The 18,036-nt window shown below is 36.8% G+C and overlaps 1 protein-coding gene across 4 annotated transcripts; it reads left to right on the top strand.

Annotated features, from left to right (window-relative positions):
- The first annotated feature begins 3,640 nt into the window (after window positions 1–3,640).
- LOC122296332 (polyadenylate-binding protein-interacting protein 7-like) lies at window positions 3,641–14,483 on the top strand. 4 transcript variants are annotated; one of them, XM_043105936.1, is made up of 7 exons: window positions 3,641–3,889; window positions 4,853–5,744; window positions 10,226–10,649; window positions 10,782–10,852; window positions 13,142–13,260; window positions 13,532–13,604; window positions 13,781–13,929. In XM_043105936.1, the coding sequence occupies exons 2-6, from the start codon at window positions 4,980–4,982 to the stop codon at window positions 13,563–13,565; spliced, it is 1,413 nt and encodes a 470-aa protein (XP_042961870.1). In that variant the 5' UTR covers window positions 3,641–3,889; window positions 4,853–4,979; the 3' UTR covers window positions 13,566–13,604; window positions 13,781–13,929. The 4 variants fall into 4 exon arrangements, with proteins under 4 accessions (XP_042961870.1, XP_042961869.1, XP_042961868.1 ...); XM_043105934.1 differs by lacking the exon at window positions 13,532–13,604 and having other exon boundaries at window positions 3,644–3,889; window positions 4,853–5,397; window positions 5,539–5,744; window positions 13,781–14,483; XM_043105935.1 differs by having other exon boundaries at window positions 13,532–13,929.
- Window positions 14,484–18,036: the final 3,553 nt, after the last annotated feature.

The following is an 18,036-nucleotide window of genomic DNA, read 5'->3' as shown; positions in this document are numbered from 1 at the left end:
CACTCGCATTTGTGGCAGGTGCATTACATGTAGGAAGGTCAAATCTAAAGTGTTGCCACATGGGTTGTATACACCCTTACCCATTCCTAGTGAACCATAGGTCGACATATCTATGGACTTTGTTTTGGGGCTATCTAGGATAAAAAGGGGTAGAGATTCTATTTTTGTGGTTGTGGATAGATTTAGTAAGATGTCACATTTCATTCCATGCCATAAAACAGATAATGCCACAAACATAGCTGACTTGTTTTTTAGGGAAATAGTGCGACTCCATGGTGTTCCCACGAGTATTGTTTCTGATAGGGATGTTAAATTCCTTAACTACTTTTGAAAAGTATTGTGGGGGAAATTGGGTACCAAGTATTTTCCACTACTTGTCATCTGCAGATTGATGGTCAGACTGAAATAGTTAATAGGACCTTAACTCAGCTTTTACGCACTGTTGTTCATAAGAATTTAAAAACTTGGGAGGATTGTTTGCCATTCATAGAATTTGCATATAATAGGACCATGCATACTACTACTTCATATTCTCCTTTTGAAATTGTTTATGGATTCAATCCGCTTACCCTTTTAGATTTGATGCCTTTACTCGTTGATGGCAGGAGTAGCTTAGATGGACAAAAGAATGCAGAGTTGGTGAAATCACTCCATGAGAGGGTACGGCTTCAAATTGCCCAAAAAAATGAAAGGGTTGCTTCCCAAGCCAATAAAGGCGAAGGCGTGTTATCTTTGAACCTGGAGATTGGGTTTGGGTTTACATGCGTAAAGAAAGATTCCCAGTTCATCGGAGGACTAAGTTGCATCCTCGAGGAGTTGGACCTTTCTAAATCCTTGAGAAAATTAATGACAATGCCTATAAAGTGGATCTCCCATGTGAGTATAATGTGTCTGCTACTTTCAATGTTTCTGATCTTTCTCCTTTTGATGTAAGTGAAGATTTGAGGTCGAATCCTTTTGAGGAGAGGAGGAATGATGGGAACCAAGGTGGGCCTACTCTTAAAGATCCTTTGCAAGTGCCAGATGTACCAATTACAAGATCAAGAGCCAAGAAGATCAAGGAAGCAATATAAGGATTAGTACAAACCACTTGGGAAGAAGCTAGCAAGAGCCCAACACTCAAGATGGGCTTGAAAAAAAAAAGAACCATCTTTGATCCACTTGATCCAAGTTGTGGAAGACTTAACTTAGAAATATAGCTTTTAGATATTAAGACTTTCAATTTGTTTAAAGAATTTTTATTATTAGTTTTGAATAAGTGGACTTGAGGATGCTAAACTCACATATATCTTATTTATTTGAACTAGAGTTTAGAAGTACTGTAGCATTACACTATTCACGCTATAGTATCCGCAGCTACTGTTCACTAAGAGTATTTTTGAGAGAAAGGGTCTCAAATTTTAGTCTAGGGTTTTATCATGTTTTGGGGAGAATATTTAAAGGATGTAACTAGCCATTTCAAGACAGACATTTTTATTTTGAATTTTAATTGTGAGTGAGTTTTCTCCTCTTGTTCTTAATTGAACTCTTGAACTTATCAAAAGTAAATCACAACCTTTGTAGCGTTCTTCCTCATAATTTGGGTTCTTGAGACGGGATTTCAACGGGTCTAGATTTTGATATAATCTAGGTTCTTGAAACAAGCTCTCAACGGATCTAAATTCTCCACATAGACTTGAGTTTGGCGTTCTTGGGTGAGTTTTCAAATTGACTGTGGGTTCAAATGATTCTTTTCCCGTGGGTTCATATCAATATGGATATTACTATTGATCAAGAAACCTAATTATATACATATTTGGTACATTTAGCATTAGGTTTTGACTAATCCCTTCACATATTTCGCTTTAATTTATTACACCTAGCGTGTGCTCATTGTCTAAACGTGTGCTATTCTACTAAGTAAAGATTGGGATGTGGCGAATCAGCTGGCATCCTTAGCATTGTAGACCCTCGGTCGTACGTTGCTGAGGACACCACACTTGGGCCCCTTGTCCCTTACAAGCAAAGAATGGGGAAGCAATCCTCAAGTCAAGCACTCAGTCCCTCACCCAAATTTCAGTATCCATGTAAGAAGATCAAGCCTCTAAGTTCCATAATCGTTGCCAGCAAGTTACTTTCGAGAACGAGCCTTTGGGCTTTGTAATTGCTATGTACGGGTTACCTTCAGGATTGAGTCAACAGGCTCAACAACTGCCTAAGGTGGACTTGGGGACTGACGGGTTTCCCACTCATTTTGGTACAAGTTTACAACAACACCCAAACAAACTGTAACTCTAATATCAAAACAGCAACCCGCTCTTGAAATCACCTTAGAGGGAAAAAAAATTCATCGTTGTCAATTGGAAAAACACCTAGCACAAACAAAAACAAAAAAGGACCACCCGTCACGGAATACATATTTTCCATGTTCCTTGCCAGTGATTAATTGTAGATTTTTGGAACTATAATGCTCTTTGTTGATCATTGTTTATGCACTGTCGTGCAAACGAATCTCCCAGAGGCTTGTCCTCAAGGCCCTTATAATGTATTTTACAAGTGTCCTTGTGACCTACCGTTGGATCGTACAACAGCAAAAGTCAAGGCCAAATTTGCACTCATTCTAGCTTCAGTAAATGATTCTCAAGTTCTTCTTGCTATGCAAATTAAGCAAGTTCTCACCTTAAGAATCACCACGTAACTGCTGGGTATAAAATGTACAAGGTCCTAGCCCATTGGTAATGGAATGGCCCATGTAAGTACGTAAGTTGAAGAACAAACAAACTTGAAAAGAAATAAAGTAAAGAAGAGATAAAAGAAAAACTTGATATCTTGTACGAAAAAGTTGAAAGTGACTGAGGTAAGTGGGATGTGGTCAAAAACGTTATAAAAGGCAAAAAGTAAGGAAGATAAGTTTCAGGAGAATAAAGGAAGCAATTATAAAAGGGAGAGACTTCTGTAGACATTGACACACTCTTCAATCTCTTTCTCCATATGTCTATTAACAATATCTTTTTAATCTCTCTTTTAACTTTATTTTTTCAATTATGTTGAGAGTAAAATGAAGTTACAAAAGATTATAAAATAATCAAATAGTGTAAATTTCTAACGCAAAAGACCTATGGAGGTAATCATTTTATCAAACTATGTAAATCTCTGTTTTTATGTTTAGTTATATTCCTATATTTTATTCATATTTTGTTGGTTATTTAATTCAGGGATGAGCATCAAAGTATTGTATTAAAGTCATTATTATCGTGGGTCATTCTATCATATTGTTGGTCTCCAACCCTGCCAAAAAATTGGCACATAGGCTTATAAGCACCTAGTATCAACTCAAATGTAATTGACATTATTCATCAAAGCATAATTTTTCTCTTATAAGTATTTTTCTTCTCATCCTTACATCTACTTCTTTTCTTTGTCATCTCTCTATAATTTCACCTTTTATTTGTTTTTTTCAAGAAATAGATAAATTCTAGATAAGTAATTGGATGGTGTTATTTAGAAATGAGTATTTTAAATAGAAAATAATAATAATTAATTATTAATTTTAGAAAAAAATGCAAATAAATCAATGAGAATGCCAAGGTCATACTCAAGAAAATATATTTTAGTGCGAGAGAGAGAGAAGGGGGGGTTAAATTGAGTGGCGAGGGTAAGATGTCCACTTTTTTTTATATATTTCTGTGGTGGTGCTGGTGCGCTGGTGTTTCAGAACCAAAGCACAGAGAGAGAAAGAGAGGCCTTCGAGTGCTGAGATAAACACTGGGATGAGGGTCCTGTAGCTCGAAACCCTAGGGAAAAAAACTTATCTTCTTCTTCTATCCTCCTCCTATCTATCCCTTTCCGTTAATCTCCTCTCATCTCATTCAATTTTCCCCAATGGATCCCTTCGATTTGATTCGCAAAGGTATAATATATTTTTATGTGTCAGATCTTTCCACTACCTTTTCTTCTCTATTTAATTTTGCAGGCTACCTATTTTTGGTTTTCTGGGGCTTTTTCAAAGTCTATTTTCCTCCAATTTTCTGGTCGTCGTATTACCTTAGATCTCTTAAAATCGATTTGCTTGAATTGCGTGAGTCAAGGTTTGCTTTGAGGTTGTTAGATATTGCGGTTAAGTTTTACTTCGATTACGCCGTTTATAATTATTATGTGAGGATTTTGTATTATCCTGTCTCTGTTGTTTGTTTTGAGAATTGTTTAATCCTTTGAATTCGAGAATTGCAGTGTCTCAAGCATTTCTCTGTGTTGTTTTGTCCCATTAACGATATGTGGTTCAGTGTTTTCTCAAAGTAATCTATTCATTTTTAAGCTTTTTGTTAAGTATCAAGATCAAGAAACAAGGAAAAGAGCAGAAAGAATCGTTCTTGGACTTCATTGAATTAAGAAATGGAATTATTCGAGGTAATTTCAACCTCCAAAAACTACCACCGTTTCATTAACCCAAAACTTCCCGTTTTATCTTCAGCCTTTAACTGCCAGTTCCCTTCCCACGTCCATGACACTGTTCCATGTAAATGTCTGGCTTTAATTAAGTTACAGTGGAGATTTTGGGCATTTTATGCTTGTTCCATTTTTCGTGATCGATACATGAGTTGTCTGCTTTTTTATCCGTACCTTCCAGATGAGATTTCCGTTTACTTGTTATGTTTATTTCCAATTCAATTTATCTCAATTCAGGAAACTTGATGTTCTGAAAATGTTCATAAAAAAGGATCTTAGTAATGAGTTTGAGCACTTGAGTTATCGGAGATATGATATTTGAATTTTTTGGCAAGCATTGGACTTAATTCTTGTGGTTGTGTGTTGAAGTAGAAATCTCTATTCAATATGACTAATTAGTATATTTGAATGGGTCTTGTATTTGCAGGCTTTGGGTGAAGCTTAAGGAAGCTTGACTTATTCTATCATACTGAGTTTTTCTATGCATATCTAGTGCTGGGTTTTTTTTTTTGGGGGGGGGGGGGGGGGGGGGGGGTTTTCCATTTGAGTAAATAATGAGCTTGTTTAAGAAAGGAACCCATATTAATGATGCAAAGCTCAGCAGCCCAAGCAAGGCGACAACTTTGAATCCAAATGCAGCAGAATTTATTCCCTTTGCCCTCAGATCTTCATCATCTGGAAACAAAAGCACAGCAGATGCGACATCAAGGCTTGCTACTCTTGGGACTTTGGGAAAAGCAGTGCTAGATAGGTCAGAATCATCTGTCTCAAATAATTCTGATGAAGAGGCCCACCAATACTGGCGTTGTCAGCTCCCTGATGATATTACCCCCGACTTTAAGGTCATGGGACAAGATGATTCTCAAGGCATTGGTAACCTCTCTTTGGCAGGTTTGTCCTTACATGATGATAGTGATGCGTCAAGGTTTCCTGTGTATGAGCAGCAAGAATTATCTTCACAAAGCACTAATGGTAATAGCTTTGTTGGAAAGTCAAGATTCTCTACTTCATCCTATGGGGCAGATGCCTCTTCGGCTAGTTTTCTGCGTATGTCGGCTGAGCCGTGGGACAGTCAAATTGTAAACCATAATCAGCTTGTTTCCCATGATGCAGAGATGCCTCCTTATGACGGCAATTCCAGACATCGATCCATGAACGATATGTTGGTTGAGCAGGCAATGGTGAAGGATAATGATACGAACCCTGTTGAGTTCTTGGCTTCTCATTTCCCTGGTTTCGCTGCTGAAAGCCTTGCAGAAGTTTACTTGGCTAATGGATGCGACTTGAACCAGACTATAGAGATGCTCACTCGATTAGAGGTATGCCTAATTTTCCACAAACAAACAAGCTGCTGCAAAATTATGGCAGATTTTCTTATTTCCGCGAAAGGGTATGTTGAATAACAATTTCTAAATATATACTTCCACCGATGTGGTTTCCACCCCCTTTACTCATTGTGCTCTCAAAAATCAATTCAATTAAAGCATTTCTGAAAATTGCAATGTGAAATTATTCAAAATGAAAGCTTTAATATTTTTCGTGAGATGTACCGATCACGAAAAAAAACTAGTAAACCATGGATAAACTCTGTTTTACTTGAATCTGTTTATCCGTGAGAATTTTAAATTTAAAATTATTTACCGACACCTCTGCCACTTCTCACTCTAGTATTAGTTAGTTTTTGGTATTTTGTACATGCTGTGTACCTGGGTTGCGCCCCTTGCACTTTAATAAAATTGTGTTAATTATAAAAAACTTGCACATATGTATAAGGCTGTGATTTAGTTTATTGCGATAAACACATTATAAAATAGGCATTATGCTTCATGTTGTATTTTCTATAATGCATGCTTACTTCTAATGGGTAAGATGCTAGCCCTTTCTCTCTCTCTCTCTTTTTTTTTTTTTCTTTTGATAAGTTCGTAAGATAGATGTTGTAACACCCTGCCTAATTACCCATTAGGATTGACCTTTAAACGCCCTTAGTTTAAAGCTTATAATTTTGGGCTTTATATATATATATATATATATATTTATAAGAATTATTATTATATTATTTTTATCTTATTTTATTGGAGATAGTTAGACTTATTTAGACTATGGCACTTATTTAGACTTGCTCACTGAGTGGTTTAGTGAGCAAGCTCATTAGTGATTCTCTTAAGGCCCTTGGGACCTATAGAAAGTTATGGGCCAAGACTTAGAAAGTCTTATAAGAGTTTAAGTCTTGGTGGGTTAGCCTTTGAAAGGGTTGACCCAAGTATGAGGAAGGCATAAGGCCTTTTGGGCCTAACTAGGTGTTAGGTTTGACCCATGGCCCATTTACGACAAGGCAAACCTTTCAAGCCCCATCTTTATGGATCTTGAGTCCTCTCATAATCCCTCAAAATCTGGAACCAAGGCCTCCCATCAACTCATACCCAAAGCCCATGAGCCATGCAACTCACACTCTAGGCCTTAAGCCCAACATGGCCCAAAGCCTTTTCTTGCCTTTTTTTCACTCATTCATTTGAAACCCAATACATCATACCATTAATTCCTCAAGCCCATATTATACCCTAAGTGATTCTTTACTCTCAAATTAAGTTTTGAATTTGGGTTAAGAGCATTAACCAACTTATCCATGATTAGTGATCTTTAAACCATGTTTTGAGCTTAATTTTATTTCTTAATCTTTTTAACCTTTTTGATCTGAAATTTTCTTGTTTTATTATTCAATTGCATCATTATTAGATCATATTAGAACCCTATATGTAACGCCTTAATGGAAGACCTAAACCACATGGCCTATACTCCAAAAGGACTAGTCAATGATACAATTAGAGCTCCATTGGAACCTTATAAAGAGGAAGAACTTCTCATTCTTAAGTAATGTAGAATCTCATACATCACCTGCCCTTATCCTTATTATATGGGATAGCACACTAGATAAATCTCCACACATCATTAATAGTAATGACACATCAAAACCCCAAAACCACACCAATCGGCACACGTGTGCCCTTGTGTGCAATGGACTAAACAGCCCCTAGCCCAAACTTTTTATGCCTTTTTCTCAAGGGCACTATGGTCTTTAAGCACCTCATATCATCCCTTTAGAATCAGACCAAGGCTTGGATGAAATTGGTTTCAAGAACCAAACCAAAATCCCAAACCGATTTCACCTAAACACTTGTTGGATGGAAACCGCATTGGTTGTGTTTTAACCTCACTTCTGCCCATGGCTGAGCCTCCACCGCACGCCACCTTCATCATCATCCAATCCCCAATAGACCGTCAAATTCATCATGAGCAATTGAACAGATTTTTCCCACAAAAAAAATGACACCAAACCAATGGCATCAAACCACCATCACTCAGCAACCCCCTTCCCTTCACCTCTTCCCTATGAGCTGCCACTTCATCATCACTTGGCAGCTAGTCCCCCAGTTTCCACCACCTAGAAAAGCTTTCCAAGAGTGACTCGTGACCTGCATAAAACAACTGTGAAGAGAGGACAAGAGGGTGAGTCAAGAAAATGTTTAAAACTGTCCAAGGATTTCATCCTTGAACCCATCAGCTACCATGCTTATTTGTATAAAACTTTTTTTTTTTTTTTTCAAATGACGCACCATGGCAGCACCTACACCCTCTCCTTGCATGGCAACACTTGAAAATGAAGAAAATCATTTGATTTGGGTCATTATTCACCTGCACAAGATTATGCAACCAAGCTGGAAACTTCACCTCCTTACACCACCGCCGACTTCACCCAATCACCATGGGCTAAGGCCAACGCCCCCTCCCCCATTGCTTCCTATAAAAGGCCCCTCTACTCCCTCATTTCCTCCACACCTCATCTCCAAGCTCCTCTTGAGCATTGAGAGCCTTCTTCCTTCTAAGAGTTTAAAGAGAATACGAAAGGTGTGAGTGTTTGAGTGTTCTTGGAGTTCTTGTGAGTTCATGTTGGAAGCTTTAGTAGGCCACGAAAATTGTAAGTTTTCTTTCCCTAGATCTTAGTTTGCATGTCAAGTCTTACTTCTAAGTATTGAAGTGAATTTTGGTTGAGTTTAGAAAAGGTTATCATGCTTAATTCAAAATTGGGGGATGGATTAAGTTCTTAAATTGTTTAAGGTGGAAATTTTTAGCTCTGGCATCTCTCAGCATATTTTGATATGATTTTTTAATGAATGATCGTTGAAGGTTTTGAGATTAGAAGCATGCCATGATATGTTTTAATTCTACCTTGTGTTGATCATCAAGCATGCACGGTTTTGATTAAATCATGCTTATTTTATGAAGTTTTGATTAATTTCACCTGGGCTTGAGCAATGAGCATTTAGAAGACCTTGTGATAGAGATAAGAATGAAAACACGTGTTTTGGGTGAATTTTGAAAGCATGCCTTTGTGATTTAGGCTAAGCATCATGCTTGATTAATGGATTATTAATGAATATTTAGGTTTTTAGCAATGATTAAGTGTTGGGATGAGCTTGCTCACCCAATAATTGGCCTTTATCATATCATTAAAGAATATAGTGATTAAAGAAAATTGCATAAGTATGTATTCATAGGGATCAATAGTTGAAATCACACTTATGCCCCATTTGGATTTGGAAAGCGTTTAATCTCATATCATCTCACCATTAAAAATCTTTCAAATTCCCACACAAAATATAATAAACAATTCAACCTTTACAAATCCTAATTAAACTTTTTCAATCTCAAAACAATAATAATATTAAAAAATAATATTCTAACAATATTTTATTAAACTTTCATATTTTATCTAAAACTATTTCATATCATCTCTGAATCCAAACCAGGCCATAGGCATCAACTAGAGTGCATGCCACGGGTTGGATATGTTTGAGTTAGTTCTACTTTGAATTTTACAATTATAATGGGTATACTTATAGTATGCCTGGGATATTATGCCTATTTTTATATCAATGAAATAACTTATTACTTATCAATTTTTTTTTTACAATTTTAATGGTATAGATGGTTTTATAATATGAAAAATATAAAATTCATGAAGTTTGGTTAAATTTGAGGTTTGTTTGCAAGTAATGAAAAATTAAGGCCTTGGTGGCAATTTTTAAGAGTTTAGGGGTATTTTTGTAAATATCCATATTTATAAACCTTTTGATATGAACATCTTCCATAGTAGTATAAATCCTAACTTAGTATGAATTTGATTTCAGCCGCTACGACATTTTCAAAATCAGGAAGTTTGTAAGTTGGCCTATAACTTACACCTTAATAATTATTATGATTTATTGTTAAATGTTACATTCATGTTATAATTGTCATTTTGAGCATAAAATATCATGTTATATGATACATTGAGTACATACCTACATGAAATTTCATATTTTCACCATTTTTAGCATATTGCATAAACATGTCATCTCTCACATGAAATTTTGCTACACATGCACATGTCATGAACTAGATTTTTTTTTTAAACATAGCTTGAAAATAATTTTTGTTACGACCATAAAGGCTAGGATGGGGAATTATCCTAGTGAAAATCCTCTGTCCAATCTGGAGTGTTTAAGAATGGAGTGGTAATCCCTGGGTTGATGAAGTATTTCAACGGGCTTCGAATGGGTTCTTTTTAGAGAACGCCGGAGCGAAGTCAAATGGCATAACACCTAAGGCTGGTGGGTGTACGTGTTATGATGTTATGTAATTTTTTATATGTGTATTCTCTTTTGATTCTATATAATTTATTTTCAGTTTTATGACTTTCAACGTCCTCAATGTGATTTTTTTGTATAGGTCATCTCATTGTAGATTTTTGTTTTAATTGTAGCTTCAAGTTGATGGTGGTTTCAGTGAGAATATGAACGCAAAGACCTTGGACTTTCCCGCTCTTACTGTTCTGAATAGTCTGAATGGTCCACCAAAATATGCTGGAGATGATCTCCAACAAAGTGGTTATCTTTTTCGATCTGACAAGGACAGCATGCTTTTGTTCAAATCTGGATCTTGCATTCCATCTCAGGGTGCTATAGATTTTGCTTCAGCTGTTAGGAAATTGGCATCTCAGGATTCTGGTATATGGAAGTATGACAGAAATGGTTCCGCCGATGACAGTATTGGCTCAAGTAGAAGTTCACATGTTTTGAATAGTGCTTACAATAGTGGAAATGGGAGAAGCATGTATGGTGGCAAGTTGCAAAATCGTGGTTCTACTCAAATGGCTCCTGTTTGGCTTGAAACTGGAGATGCAGTCGGTAATATTTTATGCTTAACAGACTGATAAAAAAAAAAAAATATGCTTAACAAAATTACTTGTCTGTCTCCCTTCAATTTGGGACATAGGACTTCTGCATTAATAATGACTTTAATATTTGTTGAGATCGCAGCGAATATGTATTCTGATCTGCGAGAGGAAGCTCGTGACCATGCACGCCTGCGTAATGCATACTTTGAGCAGGTATGCGTTAGATGTTTGTCAAATTGCAAACATTACAAAAAATGAAAAACTTGGTCTGTAATTTCCTGTGCTTTGCCACATTTGAGATTCATCCTCTGTGCAATTTGTTTTTAAGGAATAGTTCATGATATGAATAACTTGATATTTACCACTTAACGGAAAACACGTGGCAATCTTAGACTGTCACGTGAAATTTCTTTTCCTAATTTAAAAAGATATTAAAATTGGAAAAAAATTTTTATTTAAGAAAATCAAAATTAGTAAGAGATAAAATTAAAATTTTTCTTTTCTTTTTATTTTTTTTATTTTTTTTATTTTTAACAAAAAGAGACAAGCTGAGACCACCACGGGATGGCTGGATTTAGCAATGCCGTGTGTTTTTTTTTTTTTTATTAACAAAAAGAGACAAACTGAGACCACTATGGGATGGCTGGATTTAGCAATCCCATGGTGTCCCAGGTCTTGGCCACCATGGGGGTGGCTGGGTTGGCTGGCCATTATTTACAGCCATCCAAGCAATCATTGAATGCCTTGGGATCAAATTGGTGTGGCACATAGGGGTGTAAAATTTTTGGTCTAGACCGAACTGAAAACTTGTTTGGTCGGTTTCGGTCCTCCATTTGTGGGACCGAATGGGTTTTGGTCCTATCCCGGGGCAGGGTTTTTTCATTTCAGACCGACCGAACTACAAATATATATTTTGAAATAAATTATATACATTTTTTTATATAGTAGTTATATAAGTGAATTATGTAATTTTCATATAACCTATGATGACTATTAACAATATTAAATGTTAAATATATAATTATTAGTTAACTAATGTCAATTAACTAATATATAAGTATCAATTTTGATAATTTGAACAACTTTTTTAGGCTGTTTTTTTTTTAAATGTGCAAATAAAGTTAAATAGTTGTATTATTCAAAATTATAACCATTGTGAGCTTTTTTTATACTAATGGGTTGAAAATACACATTGCGGTCTTTTTTGTACTTCAAGAATGATTGGCTTATTTGTATGGTTGGGCCTCTATTTGAAACTGGCCAGACCGATAGCTAATGGTCCGGTCCGGTCCACTAGGGGTGATCGGTCCGGTCTGGTTTAGAAAAATGGACTGAAAGTTTTGGTCCATCATCCCCACTGGACCGATTTACACCCCTAGTGGCACACCATGAAAAGGGCCACCTTGTGGCAATCAAACCCATGTGGTCTAGCTACCGCAAGGTGGCATGATTTGTGGTTGCCCTTTTGTTGGCCTAGGGTCACTAGGGGCTGTTCAAATTTGTCAACTCCATGGTGCTTTTTTTTTAATATATTTTTAAATTAGGAAAAAATGTGTAACAATCTGCCAGTGTTTTCATTGAGCAATCAAAATTAGTAACGGAGGGGACAAATCTCAAGTTTGTCATAATACAGGAGGTTACCGTTGCCACCCATAGTTCCAACCTAGGGTGGTGATTGGGGGTCACTTAGCTCCACCACCCAGTGGTGGAGGGGATATGGCACAAGCACGTGATGTTGTTCTGCCCCTAGTGCATGGAGGGTGGTCAGGGTGTTTTTTTTTTTTGGTTTTTGGGTGGGGGGGGTGGAAATACGAGGTGGAGGGACACGTGGTGGGGGACTTATCTCTCGAGTTCCACTTGTGTGCAATGAATGAGGGAAATCCCCACCCAGAGGTAAATGAGTCAGGTAGCCCCACTTTCCTGCTTCTTTTAGTTTTTATATTTTTGGGTTTTTTTTTGTTTTTGGGGGGGGGGGGGGGGGGGTTGGTCACAGTAAAGGGCTTTCATCTTATTTTATTCTTTTTCCCTTCTTCTTTTTTGTCTTTAAATTTTCTCTGTTACTTGGGGGAGGACACTTGGCATTATATGGCCACATTAAGAAACTGATGGAAAATGAGACAGAAATCTCAAATTTCAAAATTTGTTACTCTAAACGTAAATGTTCAAAACTCGTCAAGGTGTAGTAGCCAATGGTTAAATAGTGGGGTGATATGAACTGTAGACATAGACATCTTTAGTTCAATTCCCCGTTGGGTCCTATACACGGTTTTGGTGGAAGGGATCTTGTATCCAAGATTTGCTTTATAAGGGGTGCGTTCGAAGGGCTTGTGAGGTTTTATGTTGTCACAAAAATTTGAATTTGAAACTCAGTACTTACTCTAAAAATTGAAAAAGCAGAGTGGGTGTTAGCATAATTTTCTTATTTTCTGCATAGTGTGCCATTGAGAACACATTTATTTGCCACACTAGTTACTTAGTTTATGGTGCATTATTCAAAAATAGGCACGGTACATTATTGGCAATAAGGCTTTAGCAAAGGAACTGAGTGCTAAAGGGCAGGTGCACAACATGCAGATGAAAGCAGCTCATGGAGAAGCTCATGAATCTATTTATCGTCAGAGGTTTGTAGTCCCCCCCGCTACTTTTGCTTAGTCTCAGCAATGACCGATATAGATGAGTTAAACGGTTAATTGGATTATATTTCCATCTTTTCTTTTACGGCTGAGTATTTCAAGGTGTTGATTAGATACTTGGCCGATGGCTGATTGACATCTCATTCTAGCTATCAGAATTATTATCTTGCAAATCCCAAGCTTACATATTTATTTTCAATCTCTCTCTCTCTCTCACACACACACACAAACAATTGTATTGAAATCATTTTGCTGCAAGTGTTGCAAGTGCTGCCCACTGTCTGCCTGTTTAAAGTTAGGCTGGAGCGGTGCTGCTGGATCCAGAGAAAAAGGTATAGCTGTTGAATTGCTACAACTTGATGGAACGATATGGTGACAGTAGTCCCATGTTACTCTGCCTGATTTTGATAACAGACTGCCATTTATGACAGCTTCCCACACTCACTGGTTTCAGCATTTATTATTGGTTTTGTTTAGCTAGTTACTGTGCTTCAAACCATTTTATTAGGAACCCAGTTCCTCCAGAGATGCAGGGCAGTGGAAGAGGACAGGAGCGGATGATAGACTTGCATGGGCTGCATGTTAGTGAGGCAATTCATGTTTTGAAGCATGAGCTGGGTGTGTTGAGGAGCACTGCTAGGGCAGCAGAGCAGCGCCTACAGGTTTATATTTGTGTTGGAACAGGTCATCACGCCAGGGGTTCCCGCACTCCAGCTAGACTTCCTATTGCCGTACAGCAATATTTGCTCGAAGAAGAGGGCCTTGAATACACCGAGCCTCAGCCAGGGTTGCTTCGAGTTGTGATATATTGATCAGAGATGATAGTGAGGTATAGGACTTTTTTGATGCAGCAAAACCCGTCAAGTCATAGTCATCACATTCATTCTTGTATCTGTATATGGGAGGAAATGCAGAAAGAGTAGAGCAAGATTCAAAAGAAACGAAAAAATGAAAGAAAAAAGAAAAGGAAAAATGAAGGAAAAAGGGTTAGATTGAAAAATGAAGCCAGTGTATGATTTATTTTTAACCGGTTGACAGCGGCATCACATGTTGGCAGGCATCAGGGATTTCACATCAGTGATTAGCTGATCTGTTGCAACAATTTCTTTGTTGTACCTTAAATTGTATTTCTTTGTTACATTACATTTTCAAGTTCCCAGTTGTAACTGATAGAATTGAATTAAATCATAGCACAATTCACCTTTCACACACTTGAATGCATTCTTCTAATATCTTTAAAAGAGACTTCGACATTAAAATATGGCCTCTCTCTCTCTTTCTCTCTCTCTCTCTCTCTCCCGAGTGGTTTTTGTCTCTGCAAGATTATTTGTTTCTGATAAACGTGAGCTTCGGTGTAATCTATTAATCCTTACAAAGTCTATTTGTTCTATGTGATCCGAGTCTTAGGTGTTGAATCACCTTGTTCGATGTCAGAAAAATGTGGAAAACTTCAAAACTTTACCCAACTGAATGCGAACAAAAAGAAGTCAAGATTGATGATTGTTTACCGAAGGATGATGATGGGGGAAGAACCACTGTTAAAGTTGCTGACTGATTAGTATTACAACCAGAGCTGTTATGATGACAACTTCGTGGAAACTTCAAATACCAATAATATTTGAAGAGAATCACCTTATTCGATGTCAGAAAAATGTGGAAAACTTCAAAACTTTACCCCACTGAATGCGAACAAAAAGAAGTCAAGATTGATGATTGTTTACCGAAGGATGATGATGGGGGAAGAACCACTGTTAAAGTTGCTGACTGATTAGTATTACAACCGGAGCTGTTGAAGTCTATGATGACAACTTTGTGGAAACTTCAAATACCAATAATATTTGAAGAGAATCACCTTGTTCGATGTCAGAAAAATGTGGAAAACTTCAAAACTTTACCCAACTGAATGCGAACAGAAAGAAGTCAAGATTGATGATTGTTTACCGAAGGATGATGATGGGGGAAGAACGACTGTTAAAGTTTCTGACTGATTAGTATTACAACCGGAGCTGTTGAAGTCTATGATGACAACTTTATGGAAACTTCAAATACCAATAATATTTAAAGACCAGACAAAGGAAAGGTCACGAAATATAGTCCCTGGTTTTTATTTGAAGGAGAGCTCTATCCATCGAGGATCAAAAGATGGCACAGGTAGCATTTTGGATCAGAGTATATGACTTGCCTTTCAACATTGTGTCAAGGAGGGTAGGACGCCTCATAGGAGAGTCGATTGGTAAAGCTGAATAAGTGGATGCATCAAAAGACTTTGTAGGATGGGGTGAATACTTGAGAATGAGGGTGAAGCTCATTGTGTTGGAACCACTTCCAAGGGGTAAAAACATACTTGAGAATGAGGATGAAGCTCATTGTGTTGGAACCACTTCCAAGGGGTAAAAACAGACTCTGGGTGGAATGCAGTCCATATGGGCAAACTTTGAAGTATGATAAACTTGCCAATCATGTTACAGTTGTGGTCATTTGGGTCATCATGAGAAGGATTGCCAAATGTATAAGCACAATTTAGGCAAAGTAGATTGTCCTCTGCAATGAAGAATGCTTACATAGGAGTCGATTCCCAAAATTTTGTAGATATGGCATTGTTGGAGAAGTCTGGGCACAACGAGACAAGATAGGTGGCATAGCAGTTGAGAATTGGCGGCAAGGTTGATGGAGTGGTTATGGCAGTTACTTTCATTGATATTCAAAATAAAGATAGGGTTGATAAGGACTGCTCTCAATATGGGCTAGACTGAATTTTGGTCGGGACAACTGAAGTCAACTCGTATTAGTAAGTCTAATATGTAATATAAATGGGATATTAGAGTTCAAGACTCTGGAATCTGTTAAAAGCTTGAGATGAAAGTCGGTTGGAAATACGCCAATGTTTGCAATTCATCAATCTTGAAGCCAATGGGGATTACAAAGAACAAGAAGTAAACCATCATGGATAAAATGAAAACATTTTGTAGAAGAAGAAGGTGAGGCCTGCATAACCTATCGAAGGAGACTGGTTGCCCGCTCGACAACTGTGAGGATCATAAGTTGGAACACTGTGCTCTCGAGGTTTTAATCCAAATAGGAGATCTCAATATCCTGGTCATCTACGAATCAAAGATTAATAGGATTCAAATAAAACGACTGAAGGTGAGATTGGATCTTATGGATTGGAATCAGTAGATAGTAATGGTAGAAGCGGTGGTTTAGGCATTATGTGAATGATGTGATCTTGGTATTGTGTAGTTTTCTTGGAAACATACTAATGCTTGGATTGAAGATCAAATGAGAGTATGAAAATGGAAATTCATAGGTATCTATGGATATCCAGAAGCATAAAAAAGAGGAGAGGGCAGGTGTGGAGTCTAACTAAAGGTTTAAGAAACAATTGTAGTAGTGAATGGCTCTGCATTGGGGACTTGAACGAAATTACAGCACAAAGGGAAAAAAGTCGTGGGAGGAGATCAACCAGAGCATCATAGATATTTGTCACTTCAGAGATTTGAAATATTCAAGGTATCCCCTTCATGGTGTAACTAGAGAGATTTGAATGAATGAAGTCCCCAAAACAATAATTATTTAAAACAAGAAATATTTGATAATTTTATATTGCTCCACTACAACTATGCCATAAAATAAAATACGGCCCCTCCTCCATGCCTACATCTATATCTGTTGTGTTTTCATACAGGATGTATTTCTCTCTCTACGTATAAATGTATATATAAGCAGAATTTAACAGTTAACAAGCAGATATGATGGTGGGGATAAAAACTTAACTCTCTCTCATGACTAAATCGTGAGTATGAGTTTAGCTCCCTCTCATAACTGGATCATGGGTAAAAATAACCTCCGATACAATTTAGAGAATAACCATATTATTATTACTATTATTATTGTTGTAAAACTAAAGAAAAGTAACAAAAGAATTGAAGGATCATAATATATGAAAATAGTTCTTCAGGATCTCAATCTTTTTTCTCTCAACTTTCTTGTTGTGTGTCTTATACAAATGCTCCGCAAAACTCCCTTTATAGGCATGAGATGATACATGATATTAGATGGATACATGAATTTAGGGAATGACAATATATTAATCAAGGGGATATATGAACATGAAAAATAGGAATACATGAATGGGTAAAAATTCTAGTGGTCATCCATCAAATACATGAAGTGTATTTTACCACATTCATGTATTTACAATGCTCCCCTTGGATGACCATACAGAAGGAACATGCCTTGTTAAAACCTTACTAAGGAAAAACCCGATGGGACAAAAATCAATGGTGAAAAAAAAAGAGTACAATATTTTTGTGTATGTTAGAATGCTTTAGGATTGTCTTGTTGAAACCTTGCAAAGGAGAACTGAGTGGGAAAAAAATCTTAACAAAGAAAAAAGAGTATAATCCATATGATTATTTTTCCTCCTCTAAAGTATGTAGAGTGTCGATAGTTTACAATGAAAGATCTTTGAGTTGACGCATTTCAATGTTGTGTACTAACTTCTTAAATATTGCAATTGGTGATGTTTTAATGAATAAATCTGTCAAATTATCACATGATCGTATTTGTTTGACATCAGTATCACCACTCTTCCGGAGCTCATGTATATACAAGAATTTTGACGAAATATGATTGGTTCTATCACCTTTGATATAATATCCTTTGATTTGTGTAATATAAGCAATATTATTTTCATATAATGTTGTTGGGTTATCTTTAATTGTGGAATTAGAAATCTTAACCAAATGCATTCTCGGGTTGTTT

This window comes from Carya illinoinensis, chromosome 15 (assembly GCF_018687715.1).
Source record: "Carya illinoinensis cultivar Pawnee chromosome 15, C.illinoinensisPawnee_v1, whole genome shotgun sequence".
In the NCBI taxonomy this organism is placed as follows: Eukaryota; Viridiplantae; Streptophyta; class Magnoliopsida; order Fagales; family Juglandaceae; genus Carya; species Carya illinoinensis.
Note: the sequence above shows the minus strand (reverse complement) of the source record. Positions and strands in the feature narration are given on the sequence as shown.

Excerpts from the sequence above, each read along its gene's own strand:
- LOC122296332 (XM_043105933.1), top strand. The coding sequence starts at position 4,980 with ATGAGCTTGTTTAAGAAAGGAACCCATATTAATGATGCAAAGCTCAGC. Across the intron at positions 10,650-10,781 it reads TGAAACTGGAGATGCAGTCG|CGAATATGTATTCTGATCTG; the intron begins GTAATATTTTAT and ends TTGAGATCGCAG. Across the intron at positions 13,261-13,780 it reads GAATCTATTTATCGTCAGAG|GAACCCAGTTCCTCCAGAGA; the intron begins GTTTGTAGTCCC and ends CCATTTTATTAG.